The following is an 18008-nucleotide window of genomic DNA, read 5'->3' on the forward strand; positions in this document are numbered from 1 at the left end:
CGGTGCAGGGCGCAGGAGACAGTCCCTCTCCAAGGTACTGAAAGGCTCTCCTCAGCCTCTCCTGCTGACGACAAACGCCACCTCCTCCCAATGATGACTGTTTCTGACGCGCTTTGACTCCTCATCTGATGGATTAGATGGAAACGCGCGCGTGTCACACGTTCACCTGCTTCTTTGGGAATTACTGAATTGTCGGGTTCTCGGGGAACGCACGGGGATTTTATTTCTCCGTCTCCTCTACCGCATGCCTTCGTGAACTACGACACAGTCTGAGAGGAGAGCCCCGGGAGGATCATCATGAGGCAGCCCCACTTTCACCCGGATAACATTTTCTTGCGCCAGGGAGGAGGAACCGCGTCTCCAAAAATGTCGAGGTTCAATTGCTCTTAAACCTCTCATCAGATCCCAGAGGCGGGATTGTATCTCACGCAGTGGATCTTCCTCAGTGGATAAAGTGAAGTTTTCCAGCAGCCTCTGATGTGATCTGATCTCCGGCTGCAGGATCTCTTCGGCATTTTCGGCGCGGTGAGTTTACCTCTATCGTATCCATCGCGTCTGTCACTGACATTTCAATTGATGTGTCAGGACACGTACTGTACACAGCGCACTGGAACCGAGCCGCTCCGGACCGAGCCACTGTCGCGCAGCAGCACTTTATTATCTTTGTCACTTTGCCACTGTGATGGTGATTTCGGCTGCGCACTTTTACGCACGTTTGCACGCACAGATAAGTGAGAGGGATTTAAATGAATCCAATCTACCTGTTGTCTCGTCGCACTTACAGACTTTGTTAGAAGATTGTTTTCGTTGTTATTCTATTTTTTTTTTAATTCATCCGTCTCCACCCACTCCGGATTATGGGTAATGTGAGGGGCTCTTATATCGCCACAGAAAAGACTGTAGGCTTCTTTAACAGGAGCCGTATTTTTCCCAGCATGTACAATAGCCTGTTGAGGAAGAAGCAGTAAGAGTCCCATCTGCGCCCTCGGAGACAATTGTAATATTCATAAAAGAAACGCGAATTCTGTGGAGGAGCGGGGCCACAACAAAGGCCCGGGTAAACGAAATCAAATCATAACGATTTGTGTACTGCAAGAGATCGACGTGTGTAAAAAAAAGAAAAGAAAAGAAAAAAGAATCAGCAGCGAATCATCATCCCCACTATATTTTCTTCCCTTTGCAGCCTTTTTACTGAAGTGATGAAGACGACGGTGATGCTGCTGCTGAAGATGACGATGATAATGAAGCACAGGGTGGATCCGGAGAGGATAGAGGTGACACCTTCACGCTCCCACTGAATGTGGATTGTGTTCACAAGGATGGCCCCCCTCCTCCCGGCCACCTTTGTGCTCCTGTTGGCTCTGCGTGCCGTGACGCCCGCCGCGGTGAGTAACCCCGAGGATTACGCCGCGGACGAGGCGGAGCGGAGCGCCGCTGACAGCATCATTTTCGATGACTACAGGGGGAAAGGCTGCGTGGACGACAGCGGCTTCGTCTACAAACTCGGGGAGCGCTTCTATCCGGGACACTCCAACTGTCCGTGCGTGTGCACGGAGGACGGGCCTGTGTGCGACCAGCCCGAGTGCCCCAAACTGCACCCGAAGTGCACTAAAGTGGAGCACAATGGCTGCTGCCCGGAGTGCAAGGAGGTCAAGAACTTTTGCGAATATCGCGGGAAAACGTACAAAATACTGGAAGAATTCAAGGTAAGATGAGATCTTCCTTCTTCTTCTCCTCCTTCTTCTTCTCTCCTGTAAAACCTGCTGTCACGGACGGGCTGAAACCAAATCAGGGTGCAGGACGCGTCTCAGCATTGGGCTGACTGGTCTTGAGTTGATAAATGCTCGCTGTTGTCGGTGTTATTGTGTCCACCAAGATATATTTATTTTAAAAACAAGGACACAGGGAATATGGAGACCTTGCAACTTGCACAAAACCCAAATAGGAAACAACATACATTTAGGGATATTTTTGGTACTTACAAGTATCTTAATGCAAAATTGCAATAATAACTTGAATTCAAAGTATAAACATATATATATATATATATATATATATATACATATTCCTGTGGTGTTAGGGGCCACATTTGGAGAGAGCTCCATCTTCCAACTAATATTCCCACTCCTGCACTGTCTCACACTTAATGCTCATAAAAATATCGTTTAATGATTTATTTTTTTAAAAGATCCAAATTTTTATCCCCTCTCTGCATTCTGCTCTGCATTTTTGCGTTTTGACAAATTTTCGTTCGGGGAATATGATGTGATATTAATGAGGTTTGGAGGTGATGATGATGATGATGGTAATGAGGAAGATGACGAAGAAGAGGACGGTGATGATGATGATGATGACGACGACGACGACGACGATGATGATGATGATGATGACGATGATGATGATGATGATGACGATGATGATGATGATAATGATGATGATGATGATGACGATGATGATGATGACGATGATGATGATAATGATGATGATGATGATGATGATAATGATGATGATGATGACGACGATGGTGATGACGATGATGATGATGACGACGACGATGATGATGATGATGATGATGATGATGATGATGATGATGATGATGATGACGATGATGATGATGACTGCTACCCTCAGTACTAGCTTCCATCAGCCCAAACACACTCCTGTTGGTTGTTTGATTTCATTTATTGCTGATGGTACAATCGGCCTCAGCAGCAGAATTAGGGGACGTGTGTGTAGGCGTGTGGCTGTGTGTGTTCGTGTCCTTGTATTTGTTACATATTGAGTCCTGAAATATTCATTGTGGCTGGTCCTCACATCTTCAAAGACTGTTTGAGGGTTAAGACAGGGCTTTAAAGGTGAGGTTAGAATCGTTGAATGGTGGGTTAGAGTAGGGAGCAGGGTGATGTATTATGTCTCTAAAAGGACAGAAATATGAGGATGTGTGTGTGTGTGTGTGTGTGTGTGTGTGTGTGTGTGTGTGTGTGTGTGTGTGTGTGTGTGTGTGTGAGGCTCATGTTGGCTGTTGTCATACTATAAAAATGTCATCCAAACATGTTTAATAACCAAGGGCAAGAAGATGGCTAATTTTCGGAATGATGTCACCCCCCCACCCCCACCCCCACCCTGTCGCGCCCCTGCACTATAAACAACATTCACCCGACATCAACCCAACAGATGCTAAAACCATATTTAAGGTGGTGATTTATGAACACTGACTCACCGCCTCCGCTGATTCAGTCCGTCTGGCTCTCCTGTGATGGTGGCGTTGCCGTTTTTACCCATAAGGCCTGTGTCTCAGCGCGTGGCGGCGTGGCCTGAACTGAAACCACACCGAGGATGACACCGTAGTCTGCGTCTGAGCCGCCCACGGGGATCCGTCCTCATTCAAACACCTCGAAATTGGGCTGGGGCTGAACATGATGGAGATGTCCGGTGACTAAATCAGGCTAAAGCTTTATGGTTAATTTAATGCAACTCCATCCACGATGTCTGTGTCAGGGCTGAGATCACCGCTGACCGCAGCTCCCCAGAGGAAAACGGGGTCTTTTTCATCAGAGCAGATTATTCAGATCTGGCAAACAGGTCGGCGGATCATGGACATATATATCATACATGCGGGAGCAAAGGAATTTCTCCCCTACGCTAACTTGGCAGTGGGTTTCAGTAGAGCACCTACAAGAGGAATTCCAAGTGGTCATCAGGTTTAATGACAGATCTTTCCAGAAGCCGCTCTCCAGCATGAAGCTAACGTCCACCTGATTGTGGGGGCTGATTGCTAACAGCAATCTTGAGCAGGACCAGACAGGCGTTGAGTAGGATGTTGTAGTGGTAATTCTGACAGCTTCTCTTTACTTGATGATGGGTCTGTTTATTCTCTTTGTCAGCTCATCGTTGTTACCTTTTATTGAGCCATATCCTCGCAGTGCTAACGCTCAAGTCTGGTTTTGCTCAGTGAACAAAGGAACATTTTCCTGGGAGAGCTGCGTGTTGTAGTCTGGACTGTTGAAAGGAAGTGGAGGACGTTTGGTCTCCCCTCCTAGAGGCTTATTCGGGACTTTTGAAGTGAGTTTTTATATCATTTTCTTATATTAGCAATCTACAGCTCAGTAGGATTCTCCAGCTGTTATTTGAGCTCTTTGAATGTGCTTGCTTTGAGCCTTTGAGCAAGACAAACAGAAATTGGGGGGGATTCATCTAAACAAGCTAAAGATGCTAACTTACGTTACAGACCTTAGGGTTTTCCAAATGGTTTATCTAAGTGTACGTATTTGAATAGTTAATAACACAACAGAATAATGGGTGCATCTTGAAAGATCCTGAAAGTCAAAAGCTAACTGCTAGCATCACAGGCAGAACTGTCACCAGTGTAAACAATAACAAAGCTGTTTTCCTTTAATGATGGGTGAAATAAAAGGGTTGTTTGTCTCTTCTGGATCTTTTCATCCCTCTCCTGAGGTTTCAACAGACTAGTAAGCTGAAAGTAGCAGGGCGTTACACACTTGGTTAAGACACAGAAACTATGCTAAAGCAACATTACACACATCTCAGCTGCAGATGAATGAGCCTTTTTCATTAATAAATCCCTTTTTTGTGCTAATGCTAAACGACTGCTCGAGTCACATAGAACACAATCAATAACAATTCAGATATGTGATCCTCTAAAATGTCTTTTCAACATGTTTCGGGGCTCCAAATTAAGTCTTGATGTTGAGAATTTCCATCCATTACAAACACGGCTTCCCCAACAAAAGGCTGCTGGAGTTGTTAGCTGGAAATCCACCCATTTAAGACTTATCTACACAACCTGGTTGGTGTGTCCACGCAGCGGACGGCGTCGCATTGGGATGCAAGTCACAGCTGTTTCCGCGGGTGCTGCGAGTACATAAGCCTGGCGCCGTGATCTGAGCTCAGGCACATCAAACGTGCGGCTCCCGGCGCCCCCCGCTAACCTTGATTGCAGATCCCACCGCGCGAAGGACATCGCTTTGTAGTGGAGGGATTGAAAAAAATAATAATCTGTTCTTCATTTGTGTCACGATTATCTGGGCGGAAAAAACCCAAAACAAAACAACCGTTGAATGAGAGGAGGGGTTTGTCTTCCGTGGAATCCGACAGGAAGCTTTGGTTTTCTCCGGGAAGCTTTGGAACCATGCGGAGTTCAAGAAATCCAAAGGTCGTCGGTGTTTGTGGTAAACAGCCGTGCGTGGAGATGCCGACAGGTTAACCTTTGATAGGGGCCTCGTTGGGAGGTCCTCGGCAGAGCTGCCACTGTGCACGCTGAGAGCTTCAACCCGAAGGATTCATTCCAACTTGGGGGCGTCCGTCAACACGGACCAGGTCCTTTGAGCCTCAGAGTAATTAATGTAGCCATCGGGGGACTCCTCAGGTCCATTTCTCAGGACTAATAATCCAAATATTCCTTCAAAGCGGCGGAGTCGCTCATAATCTGCAGATTTCCGTCTTCTGTGAGAGTTCTGCCACTCAGCCTCAGGAGGTGTTTCACCGACAGGCCCCCCCGTCAGAGGAGGCAGGGACCAGTCCTCCCAGTACGGCCACCGGCGTGCCCGTGGCCTCGGCAGGGCTGCAATCAAGAACCGGGGATTATGGGGTGAGTTCAGATCCCAGATGGTCAGGCCAGGACTGGGATGTGAACTCAGATGTGAACAATCCCGTCCGAGCTTCCTGCGATCACCACTGGGATGCTGAGTTCAAAGGGCAGCGTGTTGTGTCTGAATTAAAGCCGCTTTGACTCCTTTATGCTTCGTCCTAAAGTCCGTCATGGCTGCCCAACGTGGCGCTATCGTCCTAACAAGCTGAGACAGGTACCAAAGGTGTCAATAATATGGTCTATTATGGGATGAGTACAGTCCTTTATTTATACAGCACCTGCAACAGTCAAGATGGCGTCTAGAACCTGTGCTGGAACCCAGATCCTGACCCTCCCGGCATGAACAGCGGCAGGAAAAATCCCCTTTAACAGGAAGAAACCTGCTGCAGGACCGGGCTCTTATAGTGACGCCTATGGGTAAACTTCCGCTTCAGCCACCTTTATTAATAATTGGGCAGATTTGGACCTGTTATGCTCGTCGATCGTGCACCAACTGTCAGTTGATCAGCTCAGACGGGGCTGGTGGGCGTGGCCTCTGTCACACGATCACATGGAAGTTTTCTTAAACCACTATGCCAATCATGGACCCTATACTTTAGAATAAAAACACGGCATCCACACACACACAAGCTGCCCACACACAGCTTTAATTAGAGACTCTGCTCTTCAGCGCTGACAGCCATCATGGAGGAAATGTGGCCAACCAGTCAGGGAAGGCGGAACAAAGGTTCTAATTAAACTGAATCATTAGCATAAACAATCAGGCCGCTCTGCTTTTGTTTTTCTCTTTAAACATCGATGGAAGTGGCGCCGGGTCGTGGTGGCGTCACCTCACCTCCATTATCCCCCAATTCCCCAGTAGAGGGAAAACTGCACCACTTTGACTGGGACAGAAGCCCAGGTCCTTTGACCATCTGCCCGCTCCCGTCCCCCACAGGACCCGGTGGACCCCCCTGTGCCGAATCCAAACAGATCCGAAGGTTATTTGGCTCTTTCATCACTTCATCTCCTGCAACGGTGGGAGACTGACAGCGGTGACTGGGCGCCGCTCCTTTTCCTAACCGCCGCACTCCAGCGAAGACGCGCGGCCCTGAGCACCGACACCTCTGCAGCTTCCTTCAAACGAGATATTTTTCATGTCTTTGTGCTTCTGAGGAACCTCCTGAGCTACTTCCCGGTTCTGCCTCGCAGATTACCCACCAAAGAAATGCCACTGCGGCTCTGAGAGCAGTTTGCTGTAAAGGTGATGGCGATGATGGAAGCCTTCGAGGTCTCATCGCTCATGCAGCCTCCACGGCGCCGTCCTGGGCTCCACCCTGTCGCAACTCTTTTAAAGGGTCTTAGTTCTGAAACTCTGCACATAAAAATCTGCTACAACACCATGTGACCTCGTGGACTGTGATTTACCCGCCGCACTGAGGTTCAAACAAAAACAGCTTCTGCGACGCTTCATTAGCTGACAGATGCGTTTGCCTCCATTTTCCTCCTTGTAAAGAAAACAGGTAAAACGAGGAGGAGCGCCTCCTCCGTCGCTGCGTTCATAAAAAGGAATGTGCTGCTTCCAGTCTTCCCCGTCTGACTCCTCTTTTAATTCCGCTTGATTCCCGCATCAACCGGCAGCTCCTGCTGGACCAGAGCTGCGTTTGCGTCCATTTTCAGGGATCGTAATGTAATTTCTTTTTTTCTGTCTTTATCCTCTTAAGTTATTAATATGCCTCATGGGGAGAAATAGAATCTGCATCTGTGTCTAATTGATCCTTTCGTGTTAGACCACGTCCTTCCCGTGCACTCATCCTCCAACACGTATTGGGTCCTTCCAGCTGGAATAACGGACACCTTCGCTGTTTCCAGGCTGTGGTGACCTTGTTCAATGACTACTGGGGGGATTCTGGCATTCTGGTTTGTAGTCTGATCCTGCTGCAGATCATATTGACGGCGCAGCAGGAGAATACTGATCACTGTTCCTGTATGGTGGGGTTTTATCAGTAATAGCCAGTCTCTGACTCCTGCCTCGCTCCTCTTCCGTCTCTAAGAAGGAGCACATTTGTGTTTCTCACTGCTTCCTGCTCTCCATTTTATGAGTCCTAATAAAGAAGTGATAACAGCGATGTGGTTTATGCGCTCGGCCCGGCCATTACGCTTCCTTAAAAACCTTGAAATCGAGCCCGTGTTTTCATGGGACGTGATGAAGTTACCAACACGGCGCTCGCCCTGCCGTGCATGTAACGCAGGAACGCGTGAGGCGTCAACACCGTTTCCATCTCAAACACTCAGTCCAGTAGCAAACAGGAACAGAATGTGGCCTCTAGCACAGTTACGTCCACGCTGAACCCAGCCTTCAGTCATCGTTTTCAGCCTTGAGTGAACAGGAAACAACCATAAATCTGCAGGTTTAGACCCGTCGAAATGACAGAAACCATTCAGATGACCTGGGATTCAGGCTTTTCTTAAAAGTGGCGTGATGCTAATGCTGTGCTGAGTGTTGAGGTCAGTATGAAGCTTATGATTGCAACTCTGATTCCTTCCCTGAGGGGACACATTCATTCCGGCCTTGTTAGACTCACGGTGGCTCGCTGCTACTGGCCGTGTTCATTTGAATTCAGGTGTAATTGCTGCAATAGTTGCTGAAGGGAAACAGCTCCTGACCCACAATCCACAACGAAAGGTCGCCGCTAACTAGCTACACCTGCTCCTTAGACCCGGTTCCTGATGCTGGAGGGGAAAGGTTGATCATGCTGATGGACATTTCTGGTCTTCTACATGTAATAAAGCTCTTTTTTTGCCTTCACCTACCAACGCCGTCCTCATTAAAGATTCTCTTAACACTGCAACTGTGTTTCTGCCTGCAGCCCTGCATCTCTAATTAGATCTCTCAGACCAAATGTTACTTTTAAAGTTGTGACATCTGAAACCAATCCGTGCAACCCAGGAAAAATAGACCGTCCCGTCGTTTCAAGCTCAGAAAAGAGTGATAGTGTGTGTTCTCCAGCAGCGCAGCGTCTGCTTTTAGAGCACAACAAACGGGTGGAACAATCCCAAACTGGCGCGGACAGCAAAGTTCTTCTGCGGCTAATTAAAACTGCCAGCAGCATTATTGTGACGCAACAGATCAGATGGGTGCTTCAAACACGACGCTCGCTCCAGACGCAGCGCGGAGATGTTCTCCGCTTCCTGTTCCTCCTGCGAGATGAATCCATCCCAGGGTGGTCCCACTTCGGTGAACAAACGATTCTTTTGTTGGGAATGAGCTGCTAAAAAGAGACATCTCGCAAACCCAGGACAAGCGTGCGTGGAATCGATGATTTATGGGATGGAGCGCCTTCCGTATTGGAGGTGATGGAGTTCCTCACTCACTCATTAATTTTACACACATCATTCTCAGAATAATATATGGGGGCGGACAGGTAAATACCCACTGGTGTGTGGAGGCGTATAAGCACGGGGCGTGATGCTAGTGGCCATTTTTCTTTTAATTCACTCTGTTTCTGTCTTTTTCTGGTACGTCGAGGACTCATAACTGTTCATTCGTCCAACCAGTAGAAAATACCCAGTAAAGATGGTGTAAAGAAGGCGCGATGACAGAAGGTTCCGGATCGGCTCTGAACTTGGCAGATCTTAAATATTTCATTGTACAGGACATCATTGAGCATATAAATCAGAAGCCCGGCTATGATCGGGCAGAATGGAGCTCCCTCCTTTCCCTTTCTCTCCCTCTACCTCTGAAATTTTAAAATGTAACTATTGTACATCCAGACAGCCATAAATTTCATTAAAAATGCAGACAGGGCTGGTTCCCATCTCCTGGCAAGTAATGCATCCGGGAATAAAAATTGGCTCATAGAAGTGGTATTACAGCATTCAGCATCAGCGAAGCCCTTCCGGTTATCTTCTCCCAGAGTAATGAACAGCAGAATAATTGTCATTGCTGTTGCTGTTGTCAGTGGGTGTGAAATATAACCTCTTTTACACTTCAGGTCTGTAAAGGCAGAAGGGGGAGGAAATCCTAATTAAATTAGATGTTTGTTGCTTTCAAAGGTGACTTGAAGTCTGTCTCAACGTTTTCCGCATTGTTTGCAGCATTGCTAATATGAATGTCATGTCAGCTTGTTAGCCTAATTAGCCTCAGGCTAACTCCAGTGCTAACTGTGCTCAGGCAAAACAACTGGCTGAAGAAGCAGAGCTTCCCGGAGCATCCAACGGTTGCCTGGCAGCTAATGAAACACGCTCACACTTGTTCACTTGTCAGCACGCCGGTAGACCTCTAAAGCTCGCCGCTTCATCATCTGCCCATTTCTGTGTCCAGCTAAGCTAAGTGGCTGCTGACTCATTGAGAGCTGAAGCTGGTGTGAATCTCCTCACTAAAACAATTCATGAAAACTATGTAAGGACACCACTTATAACTGGATAGAATTCTCACTCCAAAACCTTCAAGCTGAACTGGAACAAACTGGGGGGAAATTTGGTGGTTCTCAGAAGTTTCTCTGCACTTCCTCTGCATCAGAGGGTCTTTGCCGCGCTGGCCTCTCGTACAAGCTACCTCTCATTATGTCAGACCCTGTTTGTGAAGACACAAAGCTGACGTCCTGAATAATGCATCTACACGCCGCCTTCTCTCGTACGCCAGTGTGAGATGCATGTAATCCCAGTTTTAATTGGGAACCTTGTCTCAACCTGTCCCCCCCTTCCTCTGTTCACAGCCCTCGCCCTGCGAATGGTGCCGCTGCGAACCAAATAACGAGGTGCATTGCGTGGTGTCCGACTGCGCCGTCCCGGAGTGCGTGAACCCCGTGTACGAGCCGGAGCAGTGCTGCCCCATCTGTAAAAACGGTAAACACTCATCGCCTCCAGAAACGCACGCACCCTCCTGGGAGGCATTACGTTGTTATCAGAGCAAAGAAGGCAGGTTTATCTGTGGCATCGCCGTTTGATGGCCGCACCTTTGGACGATCAGGACGTAATTGATGTTTTATGAATTGAAATGATTACCTCGGGTCTGTTAGACCCTAATGAGCACTACTAGTTTTAATTATAAATGACACACTGAGCAGAATAAACATTAGCCCATTGATTAAAGACATGGAAGGAGGGACTAATGGGTCCTCGGGGAGCCTCTTATCTGCCAGCGCCTTGACACCCTTGTCACACGCAGCCAAACCCTAAATTAGAATTATGGGATTCCAATGGTTCATTGGCTATTTACAAGGCGAGAAGTGAGAAAATCCCCCACTCCAGGACCGGTCCAGGGGGACGAATGAGACAGAGTTTTATGACTGAAGTACAGTATCTGCAGCATCGCCTGACTAGGATGACAAAGGGCAAGTAGCCCCTGTATCAATACGCAGCCATGGCAGATTTCACCCATCAAATCGTTTAGTAGCGTCGGTGGTACGAAAGTGGATTTTTCTTTCCTTTAGTCGAGAAGCTAATCAAGGGGGGCCTTACTGATTTCATGCCTCTTTTGCACACTAAATGGAAATTTCTCCACATTTACTGAATTTTGGGTTTTTTTTGTTTTCTACTCGTGCGCTCCGTGTCCTCCGCTCCTCGTGTTTCAACACACCAACACCCTTGCTAACGAGGCTGCTAGGAGAGAGCTAATTCGGGCTGACAGGACACACTGACACCCTTGACATTTCAGGGAAAAGGCCTGGCGTTTCAAGGCTCCCCAAGGGTGCGTGGTCAGGATCTTGCAGACAGATGAGTCTCTAAGGGAGTGGATGGCTGAGGGCTGCAGGGGTGGGGGTGGGGGGACCGTTAGGGAGACAGGGACAAGGAAGTCAAGACATCTATTTAGTCCGGTATGCAATCAGAGGACATCTGTCTGGTATTTTAGCTGCTGTAAAACTTCTTAAAACGACAACAGTGCTTCCCTCATATCCCAGAGAAACAGATAACATAGTTCCTGACCTCAAAGTGGGCGGCAGAAAACCTCCAGGAGTTGGTATTTTATGACAGAAACTGAAGCGAGGATGGGTCAAACTTTTACCAGCCATCCAAGAGCTAACGGCTCAGTTCAACAATGCTAACAGCAACAGCTCAACAGTAGCTTTAGGACTAGAGCTGTGACTCGGTCACGGAGGTTATGTCAGTAGATGTCACCAACGCTAACTCTAGAAACCCTAGCAGGGACCAGTTACTGTGTGAGCAATAATGCACCAATAAGAATCCTTTTAGCATCTTCAGGATGGAAGCTCACTTTTGACAGAGACACAAGTCAGTAAAATAGTCAGATTAGAGATCACATACCCTGATCATCTATATTCATATCAGACCAGGATATTATTAATATCTTGCAAATCATCGTACCTGATTTGTGCTGCCTGATTATTTACCATTAGCATCTAAACAGCGCCTGATTTGCAAGCATTAGCATACTAATAGTGAATGTAATGTCAAAGTAGATGTGCACTGTTCTGCATTTTATTTACATTTACATTTACACCTTTTTAGAGTTCCACAGAATTGAAGGCACATTGAAGGAATCTGATTTAAGACAGCTCGGTTCAAAGGCGTAGCATACGTGTCTTTTCTGACCCGAAAGCCAACAAATCCGCTGCCAGTCTGCCTCCCACAGGACGGGCAGCCCCTCCGATGATGCGGCCGTTAGCGCTTCGCTGAAGAGACGGCAGTCAGACGGTACGGCCGCTTATCTCCCGGCTCCACATTCATTCCACCCGGCTGATTCAGCTGTAATCTTTATCATGAATAATACAGTGTCAATTCATCAGGGGGTATGGTAATTATATAACTTTCATATAGAAAATGATGAGAGGTAATCTGAAAATGGCAAGTGTTCCGTCAGTATGATTACACCATCTGCTATAGCTAATCACACTTTTTAAAGTAGCGATTAGCTTTAGCCAAAAGTAGCTGGATACTTGGATGCTGTCGGGGAAAATAGTCTGACTGACACATTTTTCTGAACATAATACGGTTCTGTGGGTTCGTACGGCAGCATTTTGAGCTCAGGGCAACGATGATAATTGAATTTGAAACAAATAGGCTGTAATGAGTCCTAATACAGTTTCCCTCCTCGAGCCGTGTCAGGGATAATATAACATGCTCGGACAGTTCTGACACGGGACAAACAAATCCTAACATTACTAAATTTAACTGGTGATGGCATGACCTTCGAACTGTGGCCTGTCGTTGGAACCGTGTCCTTGCGGCTAGAAATCTATCTGGAGACGAACAATTGCTGTTGGCAGCGGCGACGGATCGCACCCCCGCCCTGACATTGGCCTCTACGGGCTGCGTCCTGTAACCTGTACCAGCCGTCCTGAGGCAGATCAATGGAAGTTAAGAATTGGCAAAAGCTCCCAGAGCTTCCTCCAAGCTGGGATAAAAGGGGGTTTAACGGGTCCACACCGAGGATGGGACTCGCCCCCTGCTGAGGCTGCAGGTGGGGGTAGGTAGCCGACTGGTCCAGAGTCACACGGATATTTATACCGCCTCATTCAAGATCAAACACTACAGGAGGTTTAAATCCCTAAGACCGCAAACTGGTGAAACACTAACACTGGAATTTATCGACTGGCTCGATTTGTCTTTTAAACTTTAATCTTCAAGCTGTTAGAGACTCGGTTGAGCCATAAAACACAGCAAAGCTCAACATAAATCAAAAAGATCTTCCTTCTTATTTGCTTCTGCAGTGGTCGTATCACGATGGCTGCTCCGCTTTACCGTTCCTGTTGCAAACAAACAGCCCGGCATCGTCGGCAAAAAAAGAACTCTTTTACCAGAAACAGGCTACTTGTGGACTACGTGACGTCCATTTATCATCCCTGGACAGATGGGACATACCGCCTAATCCTCCAGTGGATTCTTGGTCTACTGTTGGGTTTATTCCCAGTTGGACAAACCTGGAAATCCTCCAAGGCCTCTGAAGCAGATGCCTGAACCACCCCAGCCGGCTGCCTTTGACGTAAAAGTGACTGACACAAAAATCGCTGCTCACTTCTTGTGGCGTGATGTCGCCGTTCGTGCAGAGAATAACAAGAGGTAGTTGATCGCAGCTGACTAAATGTTGCTACAAACACAACCACCAGGTGCTCTGCAGCGGAGCTGTGCTGCACCTAATTCCAGGAAAATGCCTTGGAGAAACTGAGCCATCATTGACTGTATTATTTATTGGATTGGTCAGGAGCTCAATGGTGCACATTTGACAAATAAATTACCCGGAAAGAGCGAATAAAGCTGCAGATTCTGAGAAAGTGATCGGCTAATAATGCACATAAATATCCTCGGCTAACCTGAAGCATCTTGTTCACTCGCTCTAAATCAAAGGTCTGAATATCACCTGGAAAAGCTGCTCCGTCTTCAAGACTTGAGTGGGTGTTTATGACGTGTGGGCTGACTTTACGACAGCCAGCCAAAGTCACCGTCACACCAACCGAGCGACTGATTGCTTCATTTAAATGATTAAAACTGGTGCGGATTCCGGCACCTTCTGGCTTTTCTGTTAAAAGACGTGGAGGAAAAAGATATGCCTTCTCAAAACACGCCAAGGGGGGGAGAAAGGACCGAGATAAAGCCCTTTCCCCTGGAATTTACCAGTAATGAAAGCACTGCTCTCACAGGGACGCACTGCAGTCCGAGACTTCCTCAAGCAACGGCCAAAAATGTTCCCAACCAAAGAAGTTTGTGTCTCTGATTGGGATTTTGATTTGAATTTTCACGGTTATATCGCTATTAGACGGTCTTGTCTTGTGAAACCATGTCAAAAAGGTCATCAGAGGTTATTACCTGGGATCACATTGTAGAAGCTAAATGCTGTGACTGTTTGGCCCCTGCAGCTTCCTCCCAAACACACAAACTTGTGTGAGGACCCGGTGTGTGTGTGTGTGTGTGTGTGTGTGTGTGTGTGTACTGTTACAGGTGACACGTCCCGAGACATGCCCTACCTCTCACCCAATGACTGGGACAGGCTCCAGCACCCCCTTTAACTGTGGGAGCGTCAGTTAGGAGAAAATAGAAGGCTATAAAGAAAAAGGGCCTGAAAAGTACCAAACGTCCTTGGCACCAGTTGTCTTCGATACATTTAAAACGATGCTCCATTTTCCACACCAAAGCAGCACGTAATCTCAAAAGTAACTAAAGTTTAAACTAAGCGCAGAAAGAGGAGAAGGAGATGGAGACACTTGAGTATTTTCTAAAAATAACTCAGGCATCCAGAGTAATAGCGGTTGTTCCAGATGAGGTCTGCGTGTAGAGTTGCTGAGGTGTTCTTCAGCCGGGCCGGTCATTAACACCGTCCTCTAAGTTGCCTCACAAATCTGCCTTTTCGCCCCCCCCCCCCCCCCCCCCCCCCCCCCCCCCCCGTCTCTCTGAGCTTCTCTGCATTTCCGAGCCAGCGTCTGGCAGGCTTCTCTCCTCACGGCACATTAGGATGCAAAGCGCTCCGTGTCAGGGGAGAAGGGGAGACTAACAAAAGCGCTTCAGTGTTGCAAAAACAAGCCCACCGATGCATGTCCGTGAAAAGATCTGTACGTCTGCTCCGGCTCCCCGAACTCCACCAGTTCTTTGCTTCAGTCCTCCACTTCTCCAAAAAAAGAGGAGCTCTGGGGAGGGCCTCATTTCCTGCCTTTCTCAATCCTTCTTTACTGTCTCCCCTCCCCCCGCCCCCTTCCCATGCGGCAGGTCCAAATTGCTTCGCCGGAACGACGATCATCCCAGCCGGAATCGATGTGAAGGTGGACGACTGCACCATCTGCCGCTGCCACAATGGGGACTGGTGGAAGCCGGCGCAGTGTGTCCGGCGGGAGTGCCTCAATGGCCAGACGCTGTCTTAGAGGGAGGGTGGAGGAGCTCGACGGAGGCCCCGTCCACCGCGGTGTTTTGTACGACGGAGAGGACAGGAGCACAATTCCTAAGCGAGCTGACGGATGATGACGTGCGGACGTTTGAGCGAAGAGCCTTGAACTCGTCTCACGGCTGCACCTGCCCCCCAGGTGGGACCGCCTGATTCAGACTGTGCCAGACTCACAACCAAGTTTCTACGCGCTCCCCTGGACTCCGTCCCGCAACCACAACAGCTCACCTGTATTTCTATATGTGCGTCTGTCGTCTGCTTGTTGTGTCCATCTTTTGCAGAACAAAGGTGAACTGTAAGCACACTTAACGGCACTTTGTTTCCTTCGGCGCATCACTGAGAGCTTGTTTACACGACGCACACAATCGCGCTCCTGTTTGTGTCCTTTTATCGCTGTGGCAGGAATTGCAGTTTTAGAAACTTTGATCGAACCCCAAACTGACGAGGTTATCGATGAACGTGGGCTGTTTTCGGCGTCTGTTAGCTGCGACACGTGTGGGCTAATTTATGACATTGTTATAATGTCATTTAAACGGTGAGGATGTGTAAAATACTGTATTCAAATATGGAGTTGGGGTAGCCCCTCCTGGCTTAATTGTGTTATTGTTTTTCCTGTTCTTTCTCCAATCCTCCACCCCCCCCCCCAAATAACTGCTTGAACTTGTTATCAATGCAATTAGTGAACCAAGAGGCACCCGTTTTAATTTCCCTTAATCAAGGAGCATTCTGCGATGAATCATCCAGCTGGTTGCTCGGAGCTGCAGATGCTCAGAAAAAGGCTGGAAAATTGAAGAGGAAGCGTTTTTTTGGGGGGGGGGCTGGGCGTATCGACGCCACCCCAGCACTTAAACTCAAAGCCGCGCCCGTCCCGTCGCTCCAGCGTATCTCTCCAAATCCCAAGCGTTGCTTTGGATAATGTCCAGGCAATGTGCAGCCTCAGTGTTCAGGGGTCCCCAGGAGGTCTGGCCTCGGGGGGGCTGGAACACAATATTTTGACATGATAAATATCAGCCATTAATTCAAAGCAAAATTCCAGTGAGTGTATTCATTCCATTCCATTCATCACAAAGACCCCCCCCCCCCCCATCATTTCCAGAAAAGCCGTTCCTGTTAACCTTTCAGACCCCGTTCCTGGACAGTGATGGATGGGTTTGCTAACACGGACTCCCGATACTTAATAAAGAACACAAGATAGAGACCAATGAGGAAAAACGAAGATTACCGCAACGGGAAGCGAAGCCCAATCTTGGAAGAACCTAACATGTTAGAATGATGTGTGAAAGAGAGCATGGGCAGAGTTGGATGCAGGAACGGAGTTGGGGGTCATTTTCCTCATTAAGCTGCAGTGATTTAGTGTCTCTCAGTGTGAGAGAGAGACCTCATATATCTGAGCTCGAGGTCTGCACACTCATAAAACAAAAACTGACGCCTTCGGTTTATCAATTACAACCCCGGCGCTCTGGAAAATTGAGGATTAATAAAATGAGCTCCATTCGTCTGGATTATTTCATATGCCACATGATTGCTCTGCCTATATGTGCTCGGAAAGAAATATTGGCAATATTTCAGCCGGAGCGAGCGAGGGACCGGAGGCTCAGGGGCGCGGCCGCTGCTTCAGATCGAGCAAAGTCACGACGACACGATGACCTTCGCACTGTGTGAGAAATTCCAGCTCGTCGCCCTGTGAATTAGCTGAAGTGCAAAGCCAAGGATGGAGGTCAGAGCGGCAGGAAAAGGCTTATTTTAAGTAAATAACGAGGATGGCAACATGATCCACCCACGCCGTCAGACGAAAGAGTTCAAACAAGTCAGTGGAGGAAGTCAAACTCCATCATGGCGCCCTGGTTTATTAGCATCACCGCGCGTCCTTTCAACGATGCTAATGACGTCAGTCTAAACAGGATGACTTAATGTCCTCAGGCGCCGGCGCGTGACATTTACAAACCTTCATGAAATCCAGATGTTCCATTTCCATGTTTCCCCACCATCTCTGCAGTCTAAAGGACAGATCTGGCTCCGCTCCCTCCCCGCCAGATGCGCGCGTCTGAGAATGTCAAATCCCGTCTGTCTTTCGTCGCTCCTTCGCCAGCGCTGCAGGCTCGTTCATGGGCGTCTCTGCAACGTGGGCCCAGACAGCGACTCCGATTGTTTGTTTGTGTGTGTTTATTTCTGCCCGTTCTTCTGTTCTCAGCGATGAAACTGTTACATAAAGTGTGCCTGAAAACCAACTGTGTACTATCTGATGGGGGGGGGGCTGTTATATACAATCAATTGTATTATTTGTTGGTTGGTGGGGGGGGGGGGCACCAAGGACGTGTTTTTAAAATGGACTCAGTTTAACTAACTTGATGCTTCTGTTTCTGATTCCCATATGATTGTATCAAATGTGGTCACAGGTTCTGTCCTACTTCAAAAAGGGTCCAGATTTTTCAAAAGCCTAACAACCCTTGGTGCTCCCCACGCTGTCTATATGTAAATATCTTAAACATATATGTATTCTGAAATCTGAGTATAAAAAAACAAGAACCTAGAAATCATGCAGTGTCATTTGTTGGCAAGAAAATAGCTTTGTTAAATGGACTCCACTCA

General features: G+C 47.9%; 1 protein-coding gene across 1 annotated transcript; it reads left to right on the forward strand.

Annotated features, from left to right (window-relative positions):
- On the forward strand, positions 1–17953 carry vwc2l (von Willebrand factor C domain containing 2 like). Its single transcript, XM_057029954.1, has 4 exons — positions 1–525; positions 1184–1706; positions 10306–10435; positions 15248–17953. The coding sequence occupies exons 2-4, from the start codon at positions 1299–1301 to the stop codon at positions 15397–15399; spliced, it is 690 nt and encodes a 229-aa protein (XP_056885934.1). The 5' UTR covers positions 1–525; positions 1184–1298; the 3' UTR covers positions 15400–17953.
- The last annotated feature ends 55 nt before the right edge of the window (positions 17954–18008 follow it).

This window comes from Takifugu flavidus, chromosome 1, assembly GCF_003711565.1.
Source record: "Takifugu flavidus isolate HTHZ2018 chromosome 1, ASM371156v2, whole genome shotgun sequence".
NCBI classification, from domain to species: Eukaryota; Metazoa; Chordata; class Actinopteri; order Tetraodontiformes; family Tetraodontidae; genus Takifugu; species Takifugu flavidus.

What these genes read in the sequence shown, in the direction of transcription:
- vwc2l (XM_057029954.1), top strand. Translation starts at nt 1,299, where the DNA reads ATGTGGATTGTGTTCACAAGGATGGCCCCCCTCCTCCCGGCCACCTTT. An exon ending in AAATACTGGAAGAATTCAAG is followed by an intron (nt 1,707 to 10,305) that starts GTAAGATGAGAT and finishes CTCTGTTCACAG; the next exon opens with CCCTCGCCCTGCGAATGGTG. An exon ending in CTGCCCCATCTGTAAAAACG is followed by an intron (nt 10,436 to 15,247) that starts GTAAACACTCAT and finishes CCCATGCGGCAG; the next exon opens with GTCCAAATTGCTTCGCCGGA.